Here is a 21093-nt window from a genome sequence, read left to right on the forward strand (position 1 = left end):
CCTTTAGAATAGCTTTCTTCACTTAAAAGAAATTTATAAAAATCTACACAATTATAATCTTTAAAATTGTACTTTATTTTTATCACTGACGAGACTGTTTCAATATTCAATAAATTCCTTTATTTTGTCCACTGTTGTGCCACTAGTGAAAATACTGTTTCAGCGTTGTCATTATGAGCAGGAATGCAAAACTAGTAGCGTCCCAACGAACGAGCGGACGGACAGATGGACGGACGGCCAAGTGGCCACAATAGCGCATTTTTTTTGTGGAAATGCCTTAAAAAGTAGTGCGCAATTTTCAATAACTCCGAGTACCTATAAATGAGCATCGGTGTTTTAAAAATTGTTACCAAAACTGATTTGCGCTCGAAAGCTTATCTTGTTGGTTTAAATTTTGACAGAAAGATTTTTAATTCACCCACTCAGTACCTCAAAACCCGGAGTACCATTGAAAACCCGCCCAGACGCTCCCCGGACGCCCCCTAAACTAGAACAAATCCGGGGAAATCCGGACGGATGGCAACCCTATGACCTTATGGGAAAAGGCTATGGGAACCCTTGTATAGTTTGGTAGATCAAATAAACCAGACCAAGCCCACTTTTTAAATATCAATATCTAAAGTCCACCCCTGTTTTTATTTTTATTTATTTTCTTCTTGGGTGATTGATAAATGTTGCAAAACGTTAGTAGGTCAAACGTATTTCTCATGTCATTGTTGTGATATTATTGACTTGATTTTTGAACTTTGGCCGTTCAAATAGAAGTCCATTAATTACGAAATCATTCCGCCGCTTTCTTGTAGGCTTTCAGTATACCCTGCTACAATCATTCAAATGTAAATTTGAATTCTTGGCTATTTTGTCCAAATTAATTGCAGTAGTTCAAACGTACCAGCCTACCGGTTAGTTACAAGGTCAAAAGCTCGACTTGTCCACGAGATGGTCCTTTATTAACCTGACGATTACTAGTAAATAGTAATTGGCTAATTTGCTACACAATTAAAGGAATTCTATTAGTTATGGCAGAGTATTTAAAAGATTTTCCCAGTGGTCCCTTAGATCAATATAGGAAAAGGGCCTCTTTCGATTGGAAAAAGCTGAAACTGTATCTTTATTCCGAGGAGATTTTACAATATCAGGTGAGTTTGATATTCACATAATAATGTAGTAATGTGCTGCCTTAGCATAATGCCTATCAAGAGTTCCTGCGACATCCTATTTTTTACTCGGAATCGTACCAAACCAGGCCGCTAGATGAGCAAAGAAAAATCGCCGCGAAGCAAACGATGATCCTAAACAATATGGAATCGTTATCGGTCGCCAACGCCTTTGCGAATTCCCACTTTCCGATAATCAAGATTAAATTACTGATGCATCTGAATCCGTCGACTGCCGTGAAAAATTCAATCTCCTTCGCCATGTTTCCGAGTGTAGTCCAGAGTTTAGGTACGGAAAGGCACAATCACTATTTGAAAGCCTCATTGGGAGGTGATGTATGTTAGTCATAATATTCCGGTACTTTTCTTATAATTGAAGTTGTAGATTATCGGAGCGTACTGTCTGACCGAATTCGGTCATGGTAGCAATGCTAAGAGTATCCAAACGGTTGCCACTTATGACAGAGATACAAAGGAGTTTATTCTTAATTCGCCGTGCTTTGAGGCAGCAAAATGTTGGGCGGGAAACTTAGGTTTGTATGTTTTTCAGAGTGCTTGCATCGGTATTTAAGAAGTTAGGTCTTCACAATGGAGTTCTGTCGAGTTAATAAGGGAGGGTCCCAGAGGTTCACCTCTGGGACCACTTATTATTTGCCTCTTAAAGATTTCCCAAATTAGATAGCGAAGTGTATTTTCCCTGGCTGTAGAACTAATAAATTCAATGCCAAAGGGCAAAAAGTATATACATATTGATACTGGTATGACGTGTAATAAGAATAATGATTATTTGAGAGTATTATAAGTTTTTTGCTTAATTTGCAATTTAAAAGTGACTGACTGGGAATAAATTATGCAATAACAACTTGTTTAATACATTAAATGTGCAGGTCACTTTTGAGGACCTGTGTGAAATTTGCATTAACCAGCGAACGACTGATTTTGAATATTTTTGTGAAGGTAGCAATAACCATAGCGCAAAAAATATGCATAGGTTGAATCTTGATATGTGCATATTTAATATCAATGGTGATATTTGATACAGTTGGTGTCCAAACACCCCTAATTCGAATTGGTTGGTTTCCACTACGTTTACTTAAGGCTTATATGGAGTAGACTCTTACAAAAATCTGCACAACTTATGTCAAATTTGCGGACCTATCCTTTTTTATATGAAAGACCACGCAATATTGATATTTTTTGTTTATAGGGTAATATAGATCATTTGTAGGAAGGCGCATTTTCTAATTCATGTTGGAAGTCATGCCAACTTTCTTGATTATAGAAATATTTTTTTGAAATTATAACCACATACTTCTACTAAAGACAAGCATATCATATATTGTAAAAATCAGATGCGCGCATGCGTAAACTGTGTAACGTCAACTTTTTAGCGCATGTTGGAAGGTGCTATTATTGCCACTTTCTTTGTCCATCCGTCCGAGGCCCTTAACTACCCCTACAGTTCTCAAGATATTTAGTTTGTTCTTTTTGCATTCGGGAGGTAATAGCTTGGGCACCTCAACAAAGAAAAATCTTGAATTAATCTGCGCATGCGCAGTTGTCAACTTTTTTATTTATGGAGATATTTCTTTGAAATTTTAACCCCAGATGCTTCTAGTAAAGATGTATGTGGCATATTGTATACATCAGATGTGTTCATGCGCAAAGTACACAATATCAACTAAAGATAATCGCCATTTTTTATAAGAATTAAATGTGCTATTGTTTGCGTTTTGTTCGTCCGTCTGTACCCATCTGCGGTTTTGAACTACTTTTTAGGGGAATGGTCCTAGACTGCTGGACCTTTTTGCAGTATGTAGCCTATACCTTGAAGGTGTGCCAGAAAGTTATTAAATTTCGCTGTTTCAAGGGGGGGCATGAATTATTTCCTGAGATGTTGTTTTTGAATGGAAGACGTGCATAACTTTTACATGCTACAACTAGGGTTGCCATCTCAAAACTCTGCCAACTAGGACAGGAAGCTTGAAAACCCCGGATTTAGGGATTATAAACCCGGACATATCAACTGAATTTGATAAAAAAATATTGTCTAAAGAAATTGTACTTTATTTTTATCACTGACTAGCTAGACCAGTGTTTCTCAACCTTTTTTTACGGGTGGCCTACTTGTGAATGTTATTTATCTCTGTGGCTCCCCTCCGCGTTAGACCTGGGGGGTATGAAATGAAATGTTTCTACCGTTAAGTAGACATTTTTTAAATCGGTATCGATTGCATTAGTTACCATGGATACAATAAACAAAGCAAAATCTCCATGGATCCGTGGCCTACTATTTAAAAACAGTAAAAAATAATTTGTTTTATTTTCATGGCTAAAATTATTGCGATACATGAATGTAATCAGGAACAAGAATACAAAAAAAAACTAATGTTAAATTATACAGGGGGTTACATTTAAAAAATACCAACTTCAAATCTCTCAAAGGGTGGCCTAACATTTTGTTTATTACGCCACTGGATTCTGCGTCAACATAGCTAAAATAGACAGTCTTTACCATTTTTCTGTCATACATGGGTAATAAGAAATGATTTCGTCCCAAAAAGTCAAACTTTTCGTTTTCACCCTGTATCTCAAACTTTGATTGATTCTGTTTGTGGTATTAAAAGTTTCACAAAAAAGTGGCACAGGGTCGCGAAAACTGTATGTCTCTATCTTTAAAAAGGGCTGAGATACACTGGAGCCTCAATCAAAATAGGACACAGGACACAGTTTAAACAAATTATGCCTCTTTTCCTCCTTTCTTATCACAAAGTGCCTCAATAACGATTTTGTTTCAGGTCAAACTGCTACCCATACGGTTGTTTACGCCCAACTAATAACTCCCGATGGAGTTAACCATTCCTTACACCCATTTCTAGTCAATGTACGCGATCCTAACACATACCTCCCATATCCGGGAGTAATTGTCGGGGATATGGGAGAAAAAATTGGGTTAAATGGCGTCGACAATGGGTATTAGTAGACGCGCTTTGTTATAACTGTGTAATGTGCCAGTTGTAGATTTGTTATGTTTAACAATTATCGTATACCGAGGACCCAGTTGTTAAATAAGACGGCGGATGTTGCTGAAGACGGGACGTATGTGGCTAGATTGCGGGATCCTAGTAAGCGGTATGGTGCTTCGTTGGGCGCGTTGTCGGTTGGGAGAGTGATGATTGTTGGGATTTGCGCGGCGTACGCCTCGCAAGCGCTTACCATCGCAATTCGTTATGCTGCCATTAGGAAACAGTTCGGGCCGGAAGGGGAAGAGGAGATTTCGATACTGGAGTATCAAAGTCATGTAGGTTACCGACTAGAAATTCCTCCGTGATAGTGTTCTTTTAGCAACATCGTTTAATTCCCTACTTGTCTGTGGCATACGTCTTGGACCTTTTTTCGAACTACCTCGGAGCTGTACAAATCGAGTTTATTACAGAAGCCATGACTGGTAATGACAATACGGCCGACTTGGGTTTAGAATTACACGCGATATCATCCAGTGGGAAACCGCTGGCGGGTTGGTTGGTGCGTGATGCTGTTCAGGAATGTCGGGAGGCCTGTGCTGGCCACGGGTATCTCAAAGGTGAGATTAGTAATTGCACCAACACCTGCACGAAGGTTCACTTTACAGCTTCTGGATTAGGCGATCTTAGAAACAATAATGACGCTAACTGCACATATGAGGGGGAGAATCATATTTTGATTCAACAAACGAGTAATTGGCTACTAAAGTTCTGGCCCGCAGTTATGAAGGGAGAAAAAATTGATTTTCCTTTAAAGTCTGTGAATTTTTTAACTAACGCACAAGAAATTCTAAGGAGAAAATTTAACTTCAATTCGTTTGAAGATGTTATGGAACCAAAAAGTATGGCCAATAGTCAATAGGTTGTAAAGTAATTCGTTTTGCAGATATTCTAGATATGTACCAGTGGCTTGTGTGCTTCCTTTTGAGGGCTTCCTTCGAGAAATATGAAACTTTAACTAAGGTTGAAAAATTAGATCCATTTTGGGCCAAAAACGAATCCCAAGTGTTTTACCTTAAGAATTTGGCAATTGTGTATATTCAGGTAAGAATCGTTTTGATTTGTAGGCACGAAAAGAAACAATTTGGTTTTAGCACTTTATAATTCAACGGGTATATCTCACTGTCTTAAACGCGCAAGACGCAAACATCAAGAATATTTTGACCAAAATTGTATCTTTGTACGGAGTATGGACGTTGGAAAAATATTTGACGATCTTTTACCAGGGAGGATACGCCTCGGACTCGAGATTAATCAATTTTATACAGACCGCCATTTTAACTTTATGTAAAGATTTAAAGGACGACGCCGTCGCTTTGGTCGACGTGATCGCGCCCCCTGACTTTTTGATTAAGTCAGTTTTGGGTCAGTCGGATGGAATGGTAAATTAGTGGCGAGCGTTTAACTCGAATATTGCAATTGCATTTTAGGTATACAAGCACTTGCAAAACGCCATGTTCGAAACTCCGGGCGCCATGTCCAGAGTGAACTGGTGGAAAGACATTAAGAGTTGGAAATCGAAGCTTTAAGTTTTTTTTAATTTACAATGGATACATCACATTAATTTTATTGTTGGCTTTTTATAATTCTATATTTTCATATTATTAATATACACAATGTTCACCATCACAAATCTGATTTTTAAAGATCAATTGAGAATTTTTATGCTCTTGTCAATAATGGTGCAGAAGCTTTATCGGTCCTTATTAGGACATCTGTTTTAGATTCCGACCGTTTTCGAATGCGGAACTGGATTTGAGTAACGGCCGCTTGCAGATGGTGCGTAAGCCATACGAGAAGCGAGGTCCTCTAATTTCATGTTTCTTTGTTAATGTTGCTCTCTTACTTGTGGCCCGCTACAGTTCTTGTGCGGAAACCATAGAAGAAGGGGGTCCTCTAATTAACTTCGTGTAGGTTTTGCTTCTGCGATGATGGCATGAATACTCATTACTGGCATTCTCACATATTTTTTGTCTGAATCTATGGCAATCGAGGCTGGAGTAAAGCCAAGCTAATTGGATGTTTTTGTATGTACATGCAATTTATCATTTTACGAGTTGTTTTGCCGAAATTGATCGTAGATTTGTGTCATTTGTTTTTATATTGAATAGATTGATCATTCCACTTGCATTTATGATGTCTCTTCTGTATGTTTTTAAGAATTTGTTTAACTGTATTTGATTCGATTATTTGATTTCTATTGTACAATTTGAGATGTTCTATTTGCATATTTTCTCTTGCATTTTGTTGCAGTAGTTGCTTTATTTCATGTATTTGTGTGGGCTATGACGGGGTTTTTGTCCCGAAGAAGGTTTCCCCTGGTATTACCTTGTGTGCGTAATTTATTTTTTTGCTCATGTCGGCTTGAGGAAATTCTAATAGCGTTTTCGATTGGCAACACTCGTGCTGCACGAGTGCAATTTTTACGTTCTATTGGTAATTTTAGGGCAATTTTCTGTGTTCCTTTGGCAAATGTGATGCAACAATTACGCACTCGGTGCAAATTTCGACGCACGAGGTCCGAGAGCTCGTGGAGCTACTAGTTAACAAATTTTCAAAATAAACGTGCGACAATTTGAATTTGTTTCTTGCGTTGGAGAATTTTTTGTCGTCATCTAGCGATAGCGAAGATAATGAACTAGCCATATCTTCTACTTTACAAAAAGTTGCAATTAGTCATTAAACTGAACGCCAAAAATTGGTCCTTTACAGGAATTATGTTCCTCGTTTATCATAAATAATACTGAAATCGTTTCAGTCATTTTTTAGAATAGAGATTTGTCGATTATCTAAATCTAAAATGAGGTTATGGACAAATGACAACAAATATTTACAAATACTTATGTTCCATTGAGAGCAATTTTCACATGGATTTCTTCAGTTTCTCGTGCAGCACGAGTTTTGCCAATCGAAAACGCTATAAGATCTATGAACCTTCTTCGAACACCCTGTACATTTGAAAATGATCTCTGGGCATGCTGAATCCTGCCATTTGTCAGTTGTCAGTTCATGTTCATAACCTTCCTCCACAATTTTAATATTGACTGCAGTTGCACCGACTTGTTTTTAATTAAATTAAAAACCTGTTCTGAATACTGTGGAAAATACGTATAGATTTCAAGGTCTAATTGTAATTATAATACCGCAAATCTTTTGCTACCTTGAAGCCGCAATAATACGCAGAAAATGGCAGGAATAAATGGAAGAGCGCTGCATTATGTATTCAAAGATCCAAATCGAAAACTGTCAACATTTTTCTACAAAAATGTGTTGGGAATGAAGATATTAAGACACGAAGAATTCTCAGAGGGGTGCGAGGCGGCCTGCAACGGGTATGCAAAGTGTTGCAATGCTATACGTACACACGTTAAGTTATCTTTTAGCCCGTATGCGAATCGTTGGAGCAAATCTATGATTGGGTATGGTCCTGAGGATAAACATTTTGTTGTCGAATTGACTTATAACTACCCAATTAAGTCGTACAAGAAGGGCAACGATTTTATTGGAATCACTATTAAGAGTAAAGAGGTACTTGAACGAGCGAAGGCTGCCAATTGGCCGATTCTGGCAGGAAACGTACTTGAAGCTCCCGGGGGATATAAATTCTTTATTAAAGATGAGCCACAACCGTCCGACAGAGGTACCATGCAATTTTAATACGACATTTACGATTTCTAATTATTTCAGATCCAATTGAAAAGGTAACCATAGCATGCTCGAGTTTGGCCAAGTCCTTAGATTACTGGAACGGAATTTTGGGTTTGACCGTTTTCGAGAAGTCGGAGAAGTCGGCTACAGTCGGCTTTAAAGCTAACGAAGCTAAACTAGAACTACACGAGATAGGTACAAACATTGTAGACATTCGACATTTACTTACAGTAAACTTTCAGACGAACCTATCGATCGTGCAGAGGCATACGGCCGTATTGCATTCTCTTGTCCTTTCGAACAACAACTTTTAGTCGATGAAAAAATCAGAAAGTCGAACAACAAAATTTTAACTCCTCTGCTCTACTTGGATACGCCGGGGAAAAAAACCGTTCGCGTTATCATCTTGGCTGATCCAAACGATCACGAAATATGTTTCGTCGAAGATGAGGGATTTAGAGAGTTATCTCAGGTGGATGAAGGATCTGATGCACTTCTTGAAAGGTACCTTGCAAAGGATAATCAATAAAACACTTACCTACCTACATAAGAGGATCTACGCAAAGGTGGTGGTTTATTAATACATGTTGGCTTATTTTATATCTATATAATGCATATAATAAACACCTAATATTATTTTGTTATACCTTACTGTAGTAGAATAAAGGCCTTAATTTTGGAGTTTCGAATTTTTCTGACCTGTGCTATGAACCAGATGGCTCTTATTTTAATTATTTTTGGTTTGTTTTGCAGATCTTTGTATTTTTTCATACCCTAAAAAATGGCCCTACCACAGGGTTACTGCATGTCATAAGAGGGGACTAACCAACATACAGTGATCATACATGCATTGTTTTCCCTATGTCTACTGTTAAATGAAAAAATTGCTTTTCAAGGGCGCCTAGTTTTATGGAACCGAAAAAGCTTAATAAAACAAATAAAGATCTGGCTGTCATCTTAATCCATTCTTAATTGCTAAGGAGCTAAGAAGTTTGTTTTCGGTAAATCCAAAGCAACAATATTCATATTAATTATTAGAAGTCTGATCGTAAAATTACGAATTGTTTTGGATTCTACGCACCAAAATTAACAAGAAAAAGTGTTTTCACGAGAAATTTTGGTGCAGTCGATTTTTGGTAAAAAAGGAAGGTTGTATACTGCCTTTTTTTGAAGTACGAAAAAAAAATTGTCTCAGATCGACCCGGAAAAACATTTTCTTATAGAATGTGGCCTGTAGAATCCATAATTTCAAACAGTTCCAAGATTGGGCTACTAGTTCCAAAGTTACAGCCCTTTGAATTTTTTTTCGAAATTGGTTTCTAGTCTATAACTTTTGATTGAGAAGTCTGATCGAAAAAGTACGAATTGTTTTGGATTCTACGCACCAAAAATAATAAGAAAAAGTGTTTTCCCGAGAAATTTTGGTGTAGTCGATTTTTGGTAAAAAAGGAAGGTTATACACTGCCTTTTTTTGAGCCCCTAAAAAAAAATGTCTCAGATCGACCCGGAAAAAAATTTTCTTATAGAATGTGGCCTGTAGAATCCATAATTTCAAACAGTTCCAAGATTGGGCTTCTAGTTCAAAAGTTACAGCCCTTTGAATTTTCTTTCGAAATTGGTTTCTAGTCTATAACTTTTGATTGAGAAGTCTGATCGAAAAAGTTCGAATTGTTTTGGATTCTACGCACCGAAATTAACAAGAAAAAGTGTTTTCCCGAGAAATTCTGGTGCAGTCGACTTTTGGTAAAAAAGAAGGGACTGCCTTTTTTTGCCCCGAAAACAAAATTGTTTCAGATCGACCCGGAAAAAAATTTTTCTTATAGAATCCATAATTTCAAACAGTTCCAAGATTGGGCTACTAGTTCAAAAGTTACAGCTCTTTGAATTTTCTTTCGAAATGGGTTTCTAGTCTATAACTTTGATTGAGAAGTCTGATCGAAAAATGACGAATTGTTTTGGATTCTCGCACCAAAATTAACAAGAAAAAGTGTTTTCCCGAGAAATGTTGGTGCAGTCGATTTTTGGAAAAAAGGAAGGTGATACACTGCCTTTTTTTGAGGCCCGAAAAAAAAATTGTCTCAGATCGACCCGGAAAAAAAATTGTCTTATAGAATGCGGCCTGTAGAATCCATAATTTTAAACAGTTCCAAGATTGGGCTACTAGTTACAGCCCTTTGAATTTTCTTAATGATCTAAAACGTTGACATTTGATGAAATTGTAACATGCCCAAAAAGCGGTTTACGCAATAGCCAGCTAGCTTGATGTAGGAAGCTAAAAAAAACAGAAAGACCAATAGCTTTTGATCCATGGTTACTATTCTCAATTCTCTGGGAGATTTGGATTCTACAGGTGATAATCTAAAAGAATCGCCGATATAGGTAAGATAACGCTTGCAAATAATGACTGTGTACTCCCTATATATCTATAACTTTGTGCAATTCGTTTTCGACAACTCATATCTACGAAAGCGTGGAAGGGCCGTAAAGGAAATATTTTTTACTTTTACTGCAATTGTTAGTTTTTTTCTAGGAATTGCTAGTTTTTTCTTGCAATTCTAGTTTTTTCCTGCAATTGTTAGTTTTTCTTTGCAATTGTTAGTTTTTTCTTGCAATTGCTACTTTGTTCCTGCAATTGTTAGTTTTTTTTCTAGGAATTGTCAGTTTTTTTTGCAATTGTTATTTTTTTCTTGCAATTGCTAGTTTTTTCCTGCAATTGTTAGTTTTTTATACAATTGTTTAGTTTTTTCTTGCAATTCTTTGTTTATCTTGCAATTTCTGCGTTTTTAATTTGACCCTCGCCTTTTGGACGCGCGTATAACTCTCTGTCTGCAGACGTATTTATTATATTACAGATGTCGATAAAAGGATATAATTCTTATTTAGAAAGTTTTTTATAAAAAAAATCATGCTGCTGTGCTTATAATAATTCATCTGGTTTCGGTCAGGTTTTATTTATTCAGTGGCAGAGCAAAGCGATCCAAGATTTATGGGCGAGTCGATGGTCTCCGTGTCTGTCTGTCTGTCTAGGACCGTGATAACTAGCAAACGCTTAAACTGGTTCGGTTTGAGATTTGCACAGTAGACCCATACGCCACATGTAAATGTAAATTAACCATCTTACTGCTAGTTGATAAAGTAATTTTGTCTTGTAAACAAGTAGGCAATTTTGTTCTAAAAACACAAACTTATATTCTTTATTTTATTGGTATATACAAAATATTTTGAATTTTAATCATGAAAAGAAAGTAGGTAAGTAATAATACAGATATACGTTAACGTATCTGTTGCGGGTACTAAACTTTAAGGAAATGGATTTTCGACAAATAAAGTTTATAACATACTTAAAATGTCATTCCTTAATTGTATGTAGAGATCTGTAGCCTCATATGCTGTGCTAGGTCTCTCATAATGATTTTCTTCACTTAAAATCTGACAAAGTTCATACACATCCTGATCACAGTGAACCAATGGAAAGAGGCTTTCTTCTCTACAAGACAAGATTGCGTCTTCTGGAGACTTCACGATATAATCCCGAGCGTAATACATTTCGGGCGTGTAATACATAATAATTGGTTTCCCTACAGGTGAACGCCGATTTCTCGACGATATTTTATGGGAATTCCATTCTTGTACTACTTGATCAAGTTGTCCCTAAAAATTTAATAAGTGGACGTATATACATCTTGTTCTAAGTAATCGTACCTGTACCAAATGCAGAAAGCAATATTGAACCAAGGCTTTATCAAGTATAGTTCCACTAAATTTACCTTCATTTTTCAAATCTTCAAATATATCCATCCAAAACTGAGCGTTATGTTTCCTTAATATTCCCCACCAAGCTTCGATGCGTTGATTATGGGTACTAGATCCATAAATGAAAGGAGGCAATGAATCGTCACTTTCCAAGTTATTTCTTAGGAATATTTGCATCTGTTCAACATGTCTGTTTTCTGTACCTAGATCTGATCGTACACTTCTTGGGCACCCGCCACATGATTCAACCGCTGATATGTAATAGCCTGATATAATACGTGGATTGTTGTTCGTATAACTTGCTTGCAACCAAATTATATAACGCGAGAAACCATCTATGCATCCACTGATGGCTATTCCGTATGGTTTTAGCTTATCATACCCATCCATGTGCCACAAATAATTGGGACCTTTATTAAAATAATCACGTCGTCTAAGGCGTCTTCGTCTTCTTGTTGATACTCCAGTGGGATCAAGAATTTTCAATAATAATCTCACAGTCTCTTGTTTCACCACGAGTCCCCTTTGTAAACATTTCAGGTGAATCCATCTATATCCATGGAAGCGCCCTGATCCTTCTAATAGTTCTTCTATAAATAGGAATATCTCCTCAAAACTGGAAAAATTTTTCCTTCTTGTTAAATTGAGTCTCCTTAATATTCTTTTTAGTTGTCTTTCACTGAGTATGATATTGTGCTGGATTAGCAGAAGTGATAAGATTTCAGAATAATGCAAACCGAGACTAAAGTAGGATCTGATAAGGTTATCCCTTTCCATTATTAATTGTGATTGACTGAAAAAAAAGATTTTTGAATTATTATAAATTTTCATTTCAAAGTTAACCATGAAAACCACTAAAGGAAAGTAGTTAACCGTTACATGGTAAATCTGTAACGCTATAGGTATTTGAACTTACCTCAGCACACAGTCATCATTAAGTAGCAGTCAATTATAGTAAATATGGATGTGTAGTTCGGTACATACAATTAGATCATCACAACTTGTAACACACCGCATTTACACTAAACGAGATATAATAATGTATCTTCGCGACTACAAACGAAAGTGTCAGTTTCTGTCAGATTAATAGCAAGAAAAAACGAACAATTGCTACAAAAAGCTAACAATTGCAACAAAAACTAGTAACTGCAAGAAAAATCTAGGAATTGCAAGAAAAAAACTAACAATTGCAGAGAAAAACTAGCAATTGCAAGAAGAAACTAGCAATTACTCGAAAAACCTAGCTATTGCAAGAAAAAACTAACAATTGCAGGTAAAAACTAACAATTGCAAAAAAAGTAATTGCAAAGAAAAACTAACAATTGCAGGAAGAAACTAACAATTGCAAAGAAAAACTAACAATTGCAGGAAAAAACTAGCAATTGCAAAGAAAAACTAACAATTGCAGGAACAAAGTAGCAATTGCAAGAAAAAACTAACAATTGCAAAGAAAAACTAACAATTGCAAGAAAAAACTAGCAATTCCTAGAAAAAAACTAACAATTGCAGGAAAAGTAAAAAATATTTCCTTTACGGCCCTTCCACGCTTTCGTACATATCAGTTTACAACGAACGAAGAGATCCGCAGCTGTGACAGGAAGACTCGTTTCGGTTCTAAGCTCACCGTCCCTCGACATAATACCACCCTGTTCGAGAACTCTACATGTGCATTAAACTTTTCAACAGCCTCCCTATTGATCTCCTGAAATGCAATCAGGCCTCCTTTATGTCTAAGGTTAAAATGTTCTTTCTTGATAATCCGTTCTATAGTGTCAACGAATACCTCTGCAAAACCTAATTACGTTTTTCTGTGTGTTATATGTAAATGCGTGTTACTCGTTACTGTTAGTCTGGTTGTAGTCAATTCTGTAGTTTGTATGTATTTTTCAAGTCGCGTAAAATTTAAAATGACGTTTCCAATATTACCTATACACTTAATCAAAAAGGAAAAAAATAAATAAATATGAATATGAAAGGCGGTGAAGATCTCTTCGGCGCGTCAAAAGTTATAGGTAACAAATCGTATTGCAATAAAGAAAAAAGCACAGGAAGGGCTATAACTTTTACAAAATGAATATGCTTTTCTATTTTTTGGACGATTTGGATTCTGTAGAGGAAAATCGAAAAGAATCACCTATATATGTGAAAATCGCTTCGGCTCATCAAAAATTATAGGTAAAAAACCGTAGCAACACAGAAAAAGCACGGGAAGGGCTATAACTTGTATAAAACGTGTACGATTTTCAATTTTCTGGGAGATTTGGATTCTACAGGTGAAAATCTAAAAGAATCGCCGATATAGGGAAAGATCGCTTCAGAACGTCAAAAGTTATAGGTAAAAATCGTATTGCAAGAAAGAAATAAGCACAAGAAGGGCTATAACTTTTATAAAATGAGTACGATTTTCAATTTTCTGGGCGATTTGAGATTTCTAAATAGAGATACCCTGTAGGAATATGCATAAAATCTTCAAAAAGGCAAAAACACAGAATTAAGAAAAAAAAACAATTTTCAGATTTATTTACAACATTAAGAGTCTTCTTTACCCAAGCGCAACTTTTTTACATTATAGTATATAGACGATTATAGTTGCAAGAGACAAGATGGTATTTTTGCTTTGTCAACTCCTGTCTTGGTCCTTAGTGAGTTTCCGCCGACACCGAGCAGCGGCGCCACTTGTTACACTGAAATTGTTGATTTACCGCCCGCCAAGATACAGACTTTATTTACAAAAAAATATGATTTCATTTTTTGGGGTAATGTTTAGAAGGAACTTATCTAAAAAACTGTCGGTTTATTTTTTCCATAAATCGTCTTGATCGCGAGTAAAAAAATGAAACAGATTAGCGCAATAATCGGCGCAAAACAGCTAATCTTTAAACAATCAATATTCATTTGCTATACACTTTTTAAAAAAAATAGTCCGAACATTTTGTAGATAAAGGTCTAAATTTATAAGATAGTTCTTAAAAAAATTTTTTTTTTTAAAACAACTAGAGTTTTTATGGCGGGCGCTCTTATGGAAATTTACATTGGGTGCAGTGGGTACAGAAGACTCTTAAGAACAGAAAATAAACTACAATGTAACATTGAACCTTGAAGATATGATCGAAATAGTACAATAAAAGTAATCGACTGCTCAGAACTCACATGAAACATAGTGAAATTGTACTGTAGTGTAGGTACGTTTTATTATTAATATTAAGCTATCGGAGCATGAAATAGTCCTGTTAGAGTTTTGATTTTAAGTTCTTTATTTCTGATATCCAGGCAGGTGTTGAGAATACCCCCAACTGTTGCAGTATTGCTGATTCTAAGCGTTCGTATATCTATAACAGGGAAGGAAACAATTGTAGGTGTTAAAGTTACGGTTTATAAGACATACTTGACCACCGGAATAACCCACAGCTGACCATCCAAAGACATCAGGTGAAGCGATGGCGTTGACTAACGAAAGAGCGTCCTTTTCCAGCTCGTGGTTTAGTAACAAAATAGAGTCCTCTATATACTCGGCAAATAAAGAACCGTGTACGTAGCCGCCTTCATAAAAATAAGGCACAAACTTTTGCAAATTCCAAATTCCGTACAGACTGAGAAGCTTTGTTAATACAATCCTAATTTCATCATCTGCGGCTTCTTTCACCTTTAAACTTACAATCTGAATGGTGAAATGCTGAAAAGTTGACTTAGAATATCGCTTCAGTTTCATTGTTATTAAACCTCAAAGTAAGCGACAGACAGGCTTTTGCGATAATAGACTTGGTTTTCGTTTTTTCTCGAAAATTGGTCGTTTTCTAAGAGGCGAACGTGCTTGTCATGGCTTTTCTTCAATAAGTAAGTGATCAGCCATCGATAGTACCCCAAAATGTCTAAAAAATTGGTTATAGTTTCGGGCAAGAAAAAATCGAAAGGGCTGACTGTTGAGATCCATAAACTGTTGCATATTGGACACGTGAAATGTCGTGTTCAATACTTCTTTGTTCAAAAATGAAACAGATCCCAGTGGAAACTCTACTATAGTGCCCTTCGCGACTTCTGGCCAGAGTTTCATTAACCAGTTCGAGGTTTGCTGTATTAAAACGTGGTTCTCACCGTCATACGTGCAGTTCGCTTCGTTATCGCTTTTCAATCTTACCAAATCAGAATCTGGAACAGTCAATAGATGGGTTTTATCACATTTGAAGTAGTACCTCTATAATACGCTAATGAGCTGCAAGCTTCAACGCATTCTTTAACACCATCACGCGATTGCCAGCTGGATATCGACTTTGCCGCCGTTGCGATAGCATGCATCTCGGAAAGCATTTTGGTGGAACTATCATCGTCCTTTTCAAGAACGTTCGCCAGTTGTGTCCTAAGTTGGAGGACCAGTGGCGAAAAAATGGTGCCCACGTAAGCGATAGCCAAGTGCGGCATTAGGGTCCTTATACGAGGATGTCCCGTTCGATTTTGATTGAACAGGCATCTCACAGCAATTACTAAGGCGTGAGTTAAATTGGCGACGGTAAGGATCACAACTGAAATTCTAGCCCCGAACAGCACGCTCAAAGCGATTGCGTACTGTTTGCGCGTATCCGCAACTTCCAGAACGTAATTCCCTTCGTCATTAATGTCCCCTAGTCTATTGAGTAGATTCTCTTTTGGAATACGAAAGTTGTTGAAAATTATCACTCTGAAATGTAACGTTAATAAATGGGACACAAGGGAACATTTACCCATTGTCAACTCCGTTCAATCCAACTTTTTCCCCCAAGTGCGCTATTGTTACTCCTGGACGTGGTAGAAGTGTGCGCGTGTCTCTGATTTGGACAACGAAGGGCTGCAAACCGTAATTACCGTCGTCAGGTATTATAAGTTGAGCGTAGACAACTGCATGTGTTGCGATTCGCCCTGTAAAACAAAAATGTTAATAAAATCAAATTTGTTAATTGCCGCTAAGTCCGTATTGTGGCACAATTTAAATTAATTAATGCAAAAAGAAGACGTTTGGTGTGTAACGAAGCACCTATAGTTTCTGCCTTTGATAAGCGACCTTTATGACGACCTGACGAATTTCAATAAACAATGAGCCTTACTGGACTACCGATTTTAGAAATTTCAATCCGGCTAATTAAGTAAGCGAAATTAACAGCTAAATAAATGTGTTGCAGTAAACTTCATTCTACATAGGCGTGTGGGGTATCGAAAGAAGCTCTTTAATTAAGTTGAATTTTAAGATCAATTACAGATTTTTAAGACGAGCCGGTATGGTGCTCCCAGTAACCCAGAGAGAAAGGTTCGGCAGCATTGGTCCTGACCACCATAATCCGAAATAAAAACCCTTTTCGGCGCTGGTTAGTACTCTGTCATCCTCCCAGTGGTGCCCCCTGGTCACAATCTCAACACTACTAATGGAACTCTGCGATTGGCGAATGACAGTAAGGCAAATCAAATCCACGTCAAGGTGCAACAGCTTCCGCCGAGCACTACTTGGTCGCTAGTCAGCGAGCTTTGGGTACCGAGATGCAGTGAACCTACACAGGGAGAAAGCGGCCACCAGCGCACTGCGCACAAGGGTCACCAAATAAAATCTAGACGTGGCCCCTATACAGGAATCATGGGAAAATCACTTTCTTATCAAGGGTTATTGTAATTCTTCAGGCACACACCTGATTTACCCGAGGGGCAACAATTGCCCCAGGACTTAGGTTTTCGTAAAGCCGAAACTAATATCCTTCCCTCATTCAGGTTGCATAACAAAAGACCTGGTGGCTGTTGTGGGTTGGAACGCCTATGAGCACCTGTGTTTATTAAAATAGAGTGTGTTTCGGCATACTTTCCGGGGGAGAACGAGGCAGCAGTGCAGGTACGGAGGCTGAGGAGATACTGCAATCTTATAGGATGTGACGCCCTCCCATCGCCTCCACGGGGGCCGCACGGACACAAACGCGTATAGGTGAGTACCTTTTAGGTTTTCTATTGTGAGAGGAACTAGAGATACTCAATCAGGGCAACGAGTCAACATTTGTATCCAGAAACCGGAAACAAATCCAGGATATTACCTTTTCCTCCTCCTTTCTAGCTGGTAGAACAGTGGGACGGAGGGTCTCTAACGTGCCCTTTCTATCAGACAAATATGCTACAGTGTAAAGGTTGAGAAACAAACCGAACGTTCTACCGATCCTCGTACAATAGATTGAGCACTGTACCAAGAGTAACACCTCAGGAGGGCGATGGATCAGGTTGATCTGGAACGACTGCTCACTGATGCTTTTCTCTTCACCTTTGAGGGGAGCTATCCGCTGAAGCGGTTTAAGACAAATAGAAGCACTCCTTGGTGGAATAGAGTGAGCTAGGAAAGCTCAGGATGCTCTGGGTGCTGGGATGAGTACACAACGTGGTTCCCTAAGATTCGGAAGGCAAAAAGAGCACTTTGGGAAAGATTCTGCGAGACGATATAAGAAATGAAATGAAATGGTCCATACCTACGTTCCCAGACCAACACTTGGCAGCTTCAAAATTGGGTGTGTTCAAGACAAACCCGCGACTCTCTTTATCGTACACGGCTTCCGTTCTCATCGATCTAGTATCACTTCCATGACCTATCTCTGTTAAGCAATACGCTCCAATGATCTGTAAATAGCGCAGTCGCTAACTGAACGAGCTTCAACTGATCGTACCTCTCCTCTCTTCTCCAGTTCAACGTACTTCAAATGGCGGTCAGTTCCAACGCTATTTAAAGCACCGACAAACAGCGCGCTGGAGATACCATCTTGTATACCGGCCCCCACCGAAACATGACTCGTAAGTTTGAACAAGGCAGTAAAAGTTATTCGATCCGAGAACAATTTTCGCAATTCGCACAATTTGAAAGAGTTTCGCACTGATATTTGGGTAGCTTCGTCATGAGTGGGCCGATTTCCCACAGGGTATAGAATAGGATCCTTTTGCAAGCCTTTGTACAGTTCACGCTACAAAATTAAGTGAGTTTTTATCTCCCCCAAGTCCATGCTTACCTCTAGCTCTACGTCACCACTTTGAAGTAGGAATTTTGTCATGGATTTCCAATTAAACGGTCTATTCTCCGTTGTTTCGGACATTTTGCTCAGTAAACGCCGACTGATACTGATACTTTTTTAATCGCCGTTCTGCTGTATCAGGCAATAATGACTTTAACGCCAATAGCAATTTTGAATGAATCTAAAAGTCCATTGGGGTAAAAGTCGAGAGGCATGATAGGTTATCACAAATTGCTCAACGGCTCCGTTTAAGTTTATGTTCACAATAAATAACAGCGTAACACAACAAACGATAACCAACGTTTATCTGTAGAACATGTATACAAAGTTCAGAAAAGTGTTTTCTGAAGCAAAAACGAGCCCGTTTAATTACGAAATCATACGGGCATTCCTCTATGGGGAGGATGCCATAAAGCAACAGGTCAGAGATGCGATTACCTAGCTTTCAGGGGTTGTTACTTGATGAAGTCAAGAAGAATCCAGTTTTCTTCCTATCACCAGGCGAAACACTAGCTCAAGACCAATTGCATCCACCGATCTGTACAAAACGATAGTATGGGAACGGAAAGGCATATCAAGTTTATTAACAAAAGGTTCAACGAAATCAAATACGATCAATAATTGTTCCCATGATGAAATTTGCTTCGATAAGTACCTATTTGACCGCTTCCTTTCGATGTTACGGGGGTTCTCCGACAATTAATAAACCGTGAACAATAATGCTACCAATGGAGAGAATAAATCGTTACAATCTAATAAAAACATTGATCTTGAATTCAAATAGGTACTATAATCGAATCTTGTGTTCAATCTAAATTAGCGACTACAATTAACTTTAAAAAGTTCAAATACAGGATGTCCCATCAATATGATACCCATACACCACAAAAACGTCTGCCTAACGTAGTGTACACAACAACAAATAAAACAATTGGGGGGTAGTAAGTAAGGGGCGCAATTTTTTTAAACTAACAATGTCGAACATGAATCGTTTGGGAGTTACACCTATAAAATCCAAAAATTGTTTTTTTTCTTGAATTTTTTCTTAGGAACCATAACAGAAGGGAAAAAGAAAAAATGGGGACCTTTGGATTGTAGCACCCAAATGATCTATTTTGGATCCTGTATCCATTCTAGCGAAATATTTTAAAAATAAAAGTAACCTTTTGAGATTCGACCGTTGCGGTAGAAAACTACTACTCCCCTTTTGCTTTCTTGTAACTTTAGCCGATTATAGTCTTATTCACTTCACTTATTCTTAGGCCTTTACTATGGCCGTGTACAACCTTCCTTTTCTACCAAAAATGGACTGCACCAAAATTTCTCGGGAAAACACTTTTTCTTATTAATTTTGGTGCGTAGAATCCAAAACAATTCGTACTTTTTCGATCAGACTTCTCAATCAAAAGTTATCGACTAGAAACCAATTTCGAAAGAAATTCAAAGGGCTGTAACTTTTGAACTAGAGGCCCAATCTTGATTCTACAGGCCCCATTCTATAAGAAAATCTTTTTTTCCGGTCGATCTGAGACAATTTTTGTTTCGGGGCTCAAAAAAAGGCAGTGTACAACCTTCCTTTTTTACCAAAAATCGACTGCACTAAAATTTCTCGGGAAAACACTTTTTCTTATTAATTTTGGTGCATAGAATCCAAAACAATTCGTACTTTTTCGATCAGACTTCTCAATCAAAAGTTATGGACTAGAAACCAATTTCGAAAGAAAATTCAAAGGGCTGTAACTTTTGAACTAGAAGCCCAATCTTGGAACTGTTTGAAATTATGGATTCTACAGGCCACATTCTATAAGAAAATTTTTTTTTTCCGGGTCGATCTGAGACAATGTTTTTTTCGGGCTCAAAAAAAGGCAGTGGATAAACCTTCCTTTTTTACCAAAAATCGACTGCACTAAAATTTCTCGAGAAAACACTTTTTCTTATTAATTTTGGTGCGTAGAATCCAAAACAATTCGTACTTTTTCGATCAGACTTCTCAATCAAAAGTTATAGACTAGAAACCAATTTCGAAAGAAAATTCAAAGGGCTGTAACTGTTGAACTAGTAGCCCAATCTTGGAACTGTTTGAAATTATGGATTCTACAGGCCACATTCTATAAGAAAATTTTTTTTCCCGGTCGATTTGAGACAATTTTTTTTTCGGGGCTCAAAAAAAGGCAGTGTATAACCTTCCTTTTTTACCATAAATCGACTACACCAAAATTTCTCGGGAAAACACTTTTTCTTATTAATTTTGGTGCGTAGAATCCAAAACAATTCGTACTTTTTCGATCAGACTTCTCAATCAAAAGTTATCGACTAGAAACCAATTTCGAAAGAAAATTCAAAGGGCTGTAACTTTTGAACTAGTAGCCCAATCTTGGAACTGTTTGAAATTATGGATTCTACAGGTCACATTCTATAAGAAAATCTTTTTTCCCGGTCGATTTGAGACAATGTTTTCTTTGATCCTCAAAAAAAGGCAGTGTACAACATTCCTTTTTTACCATAAATCGACTG

General features: G+C 37.4%; 4 protein-coding genes across 5 annotated transcripts; 2 read left to right on the forward strand and 2 right to left on the reverse strand.

The window, feature by feature from the left end:
* Positions 1-748: 748 nt before the first annotated feature.
* LOC116181855 (peroxisomal acyl-coenzyme A oxidase 3-like) lies at positions 749-5813 on the forward strand. 2 transcript variants are annotated; one of them, XM_031502295.1, is made up of 11 exons: positions 749-902; positions 1018-1139; positions 1185-1493; positions 1543-1690; positions 3956-4130; positions 4179-4458; positions 4503-4740; positions 4789-5022; positions 5067-5224; positions 5275-5562; positions 5611-5813. In XM_031502295.1, the coding sequence occupies exons 2-11, from the start codon at positions 1020-1022 to the stop codon at positions 5707-5709; spliced, it is 2049 nt and encodes a 682-aa protein (XP_031358155.1). In that variant the 5' UTR covers positions 749-902; positions 1018-1019; the 3' UTR covers positions 5710-5813. The 2 variants fall into 2 exon arrangements, with proteins under 2 accessions (XP_031358155.1, XP_031358154.1); XM_031502294.1 differs by having other exon boundaries at positions 749-1139.
* A 1379-nt stretch (positions 5814-7192) lies between these two features.
* On the forward strand, positions 7193-8509 carry LOC116181856 (glyoxalase domain-containing protein 4-like). The gene is made up of 4 exons (XM_031502296.1): positions 7193-7512; positions 7564-7820; positions 7868-8023; positions 8071-8509. Exons 1-4 carry the CDS (start codon positions 7367-7369, stop codon positions 8355-8357), a joined length of 846 nt encoding a protein of 281 aa, XP_031358156.1. The 5' UTR covers positions 7193-7366; the 3' UTR covers positions 8358-8509.
* A 2369-nt stretch (positions 8510-10878) lies between these two features.
* On the reverse strand, positions 10879-12393 carry LOC116181857. The gene is made up of 2 exons (XM_031502297.1): positions 11531-12393; positions 10879-11479 (listed from the first exon to the last, which is right to left on the reverse strand). The coding sequence occupies exons 1-2, from the start codon at positions 12356-12358 to the stop codon at positions 11159-11161; spliced, it is 1149 nt and encodes a 382-aa protein (XP_031358157.1). The 5' UTR covers positions 12359-12393; the 3' UTR covers positions 10879-11158.
* Positions 12394-14665: 2272 nt separating this feature from the next.
* On the reverse strand, positions 14666-18823 carry LOC116181851 (peroxisomal acyl-coenzyme A oxidase 3-like). Its single transcript, XM_031502282.1, has 9 exons — positions 18577-18823; positions 18241-18531; positions 18046-18193; positions 16297-16471; positions 15772-16253; positions 15500-15727; positions 15302-15450; positions 14967-15254; positions 14666-14910 (listed from the first exon to the last, which is right to left on the reverse strand). The coding sequence occupies exons 1-9, from the start codon at positions 18658-18660 to the stop codon at positions 14812-14814; spliced, it is 1944 nt and encodes a 647-aa protein (XP_031358142.1). The 5' UTR covers positions 18661-18823; the 3' UTR covers positions 14666-14811.
* Between the last annotated feature and the right edge of the window lie 2270 nt (positions 18824-21093).

Source organism: Photinus pyralis, unplaced genomic scaffold, assembly GCF_008802855.1.
Source record: "Photinus pyralis isolate 1611_PpyrPB1 unplaced genomic scaffold, Ppyr1.3 Ppyr1.4_unclustered_Scaffold2593, whole genome shotgun sequence".
Lineage (NCBI taxonomy): Eukaryota > Metazoa > Arthropoda > Insecta > Coleoptera > Lampyridae > Photinus > Photinus pyralis.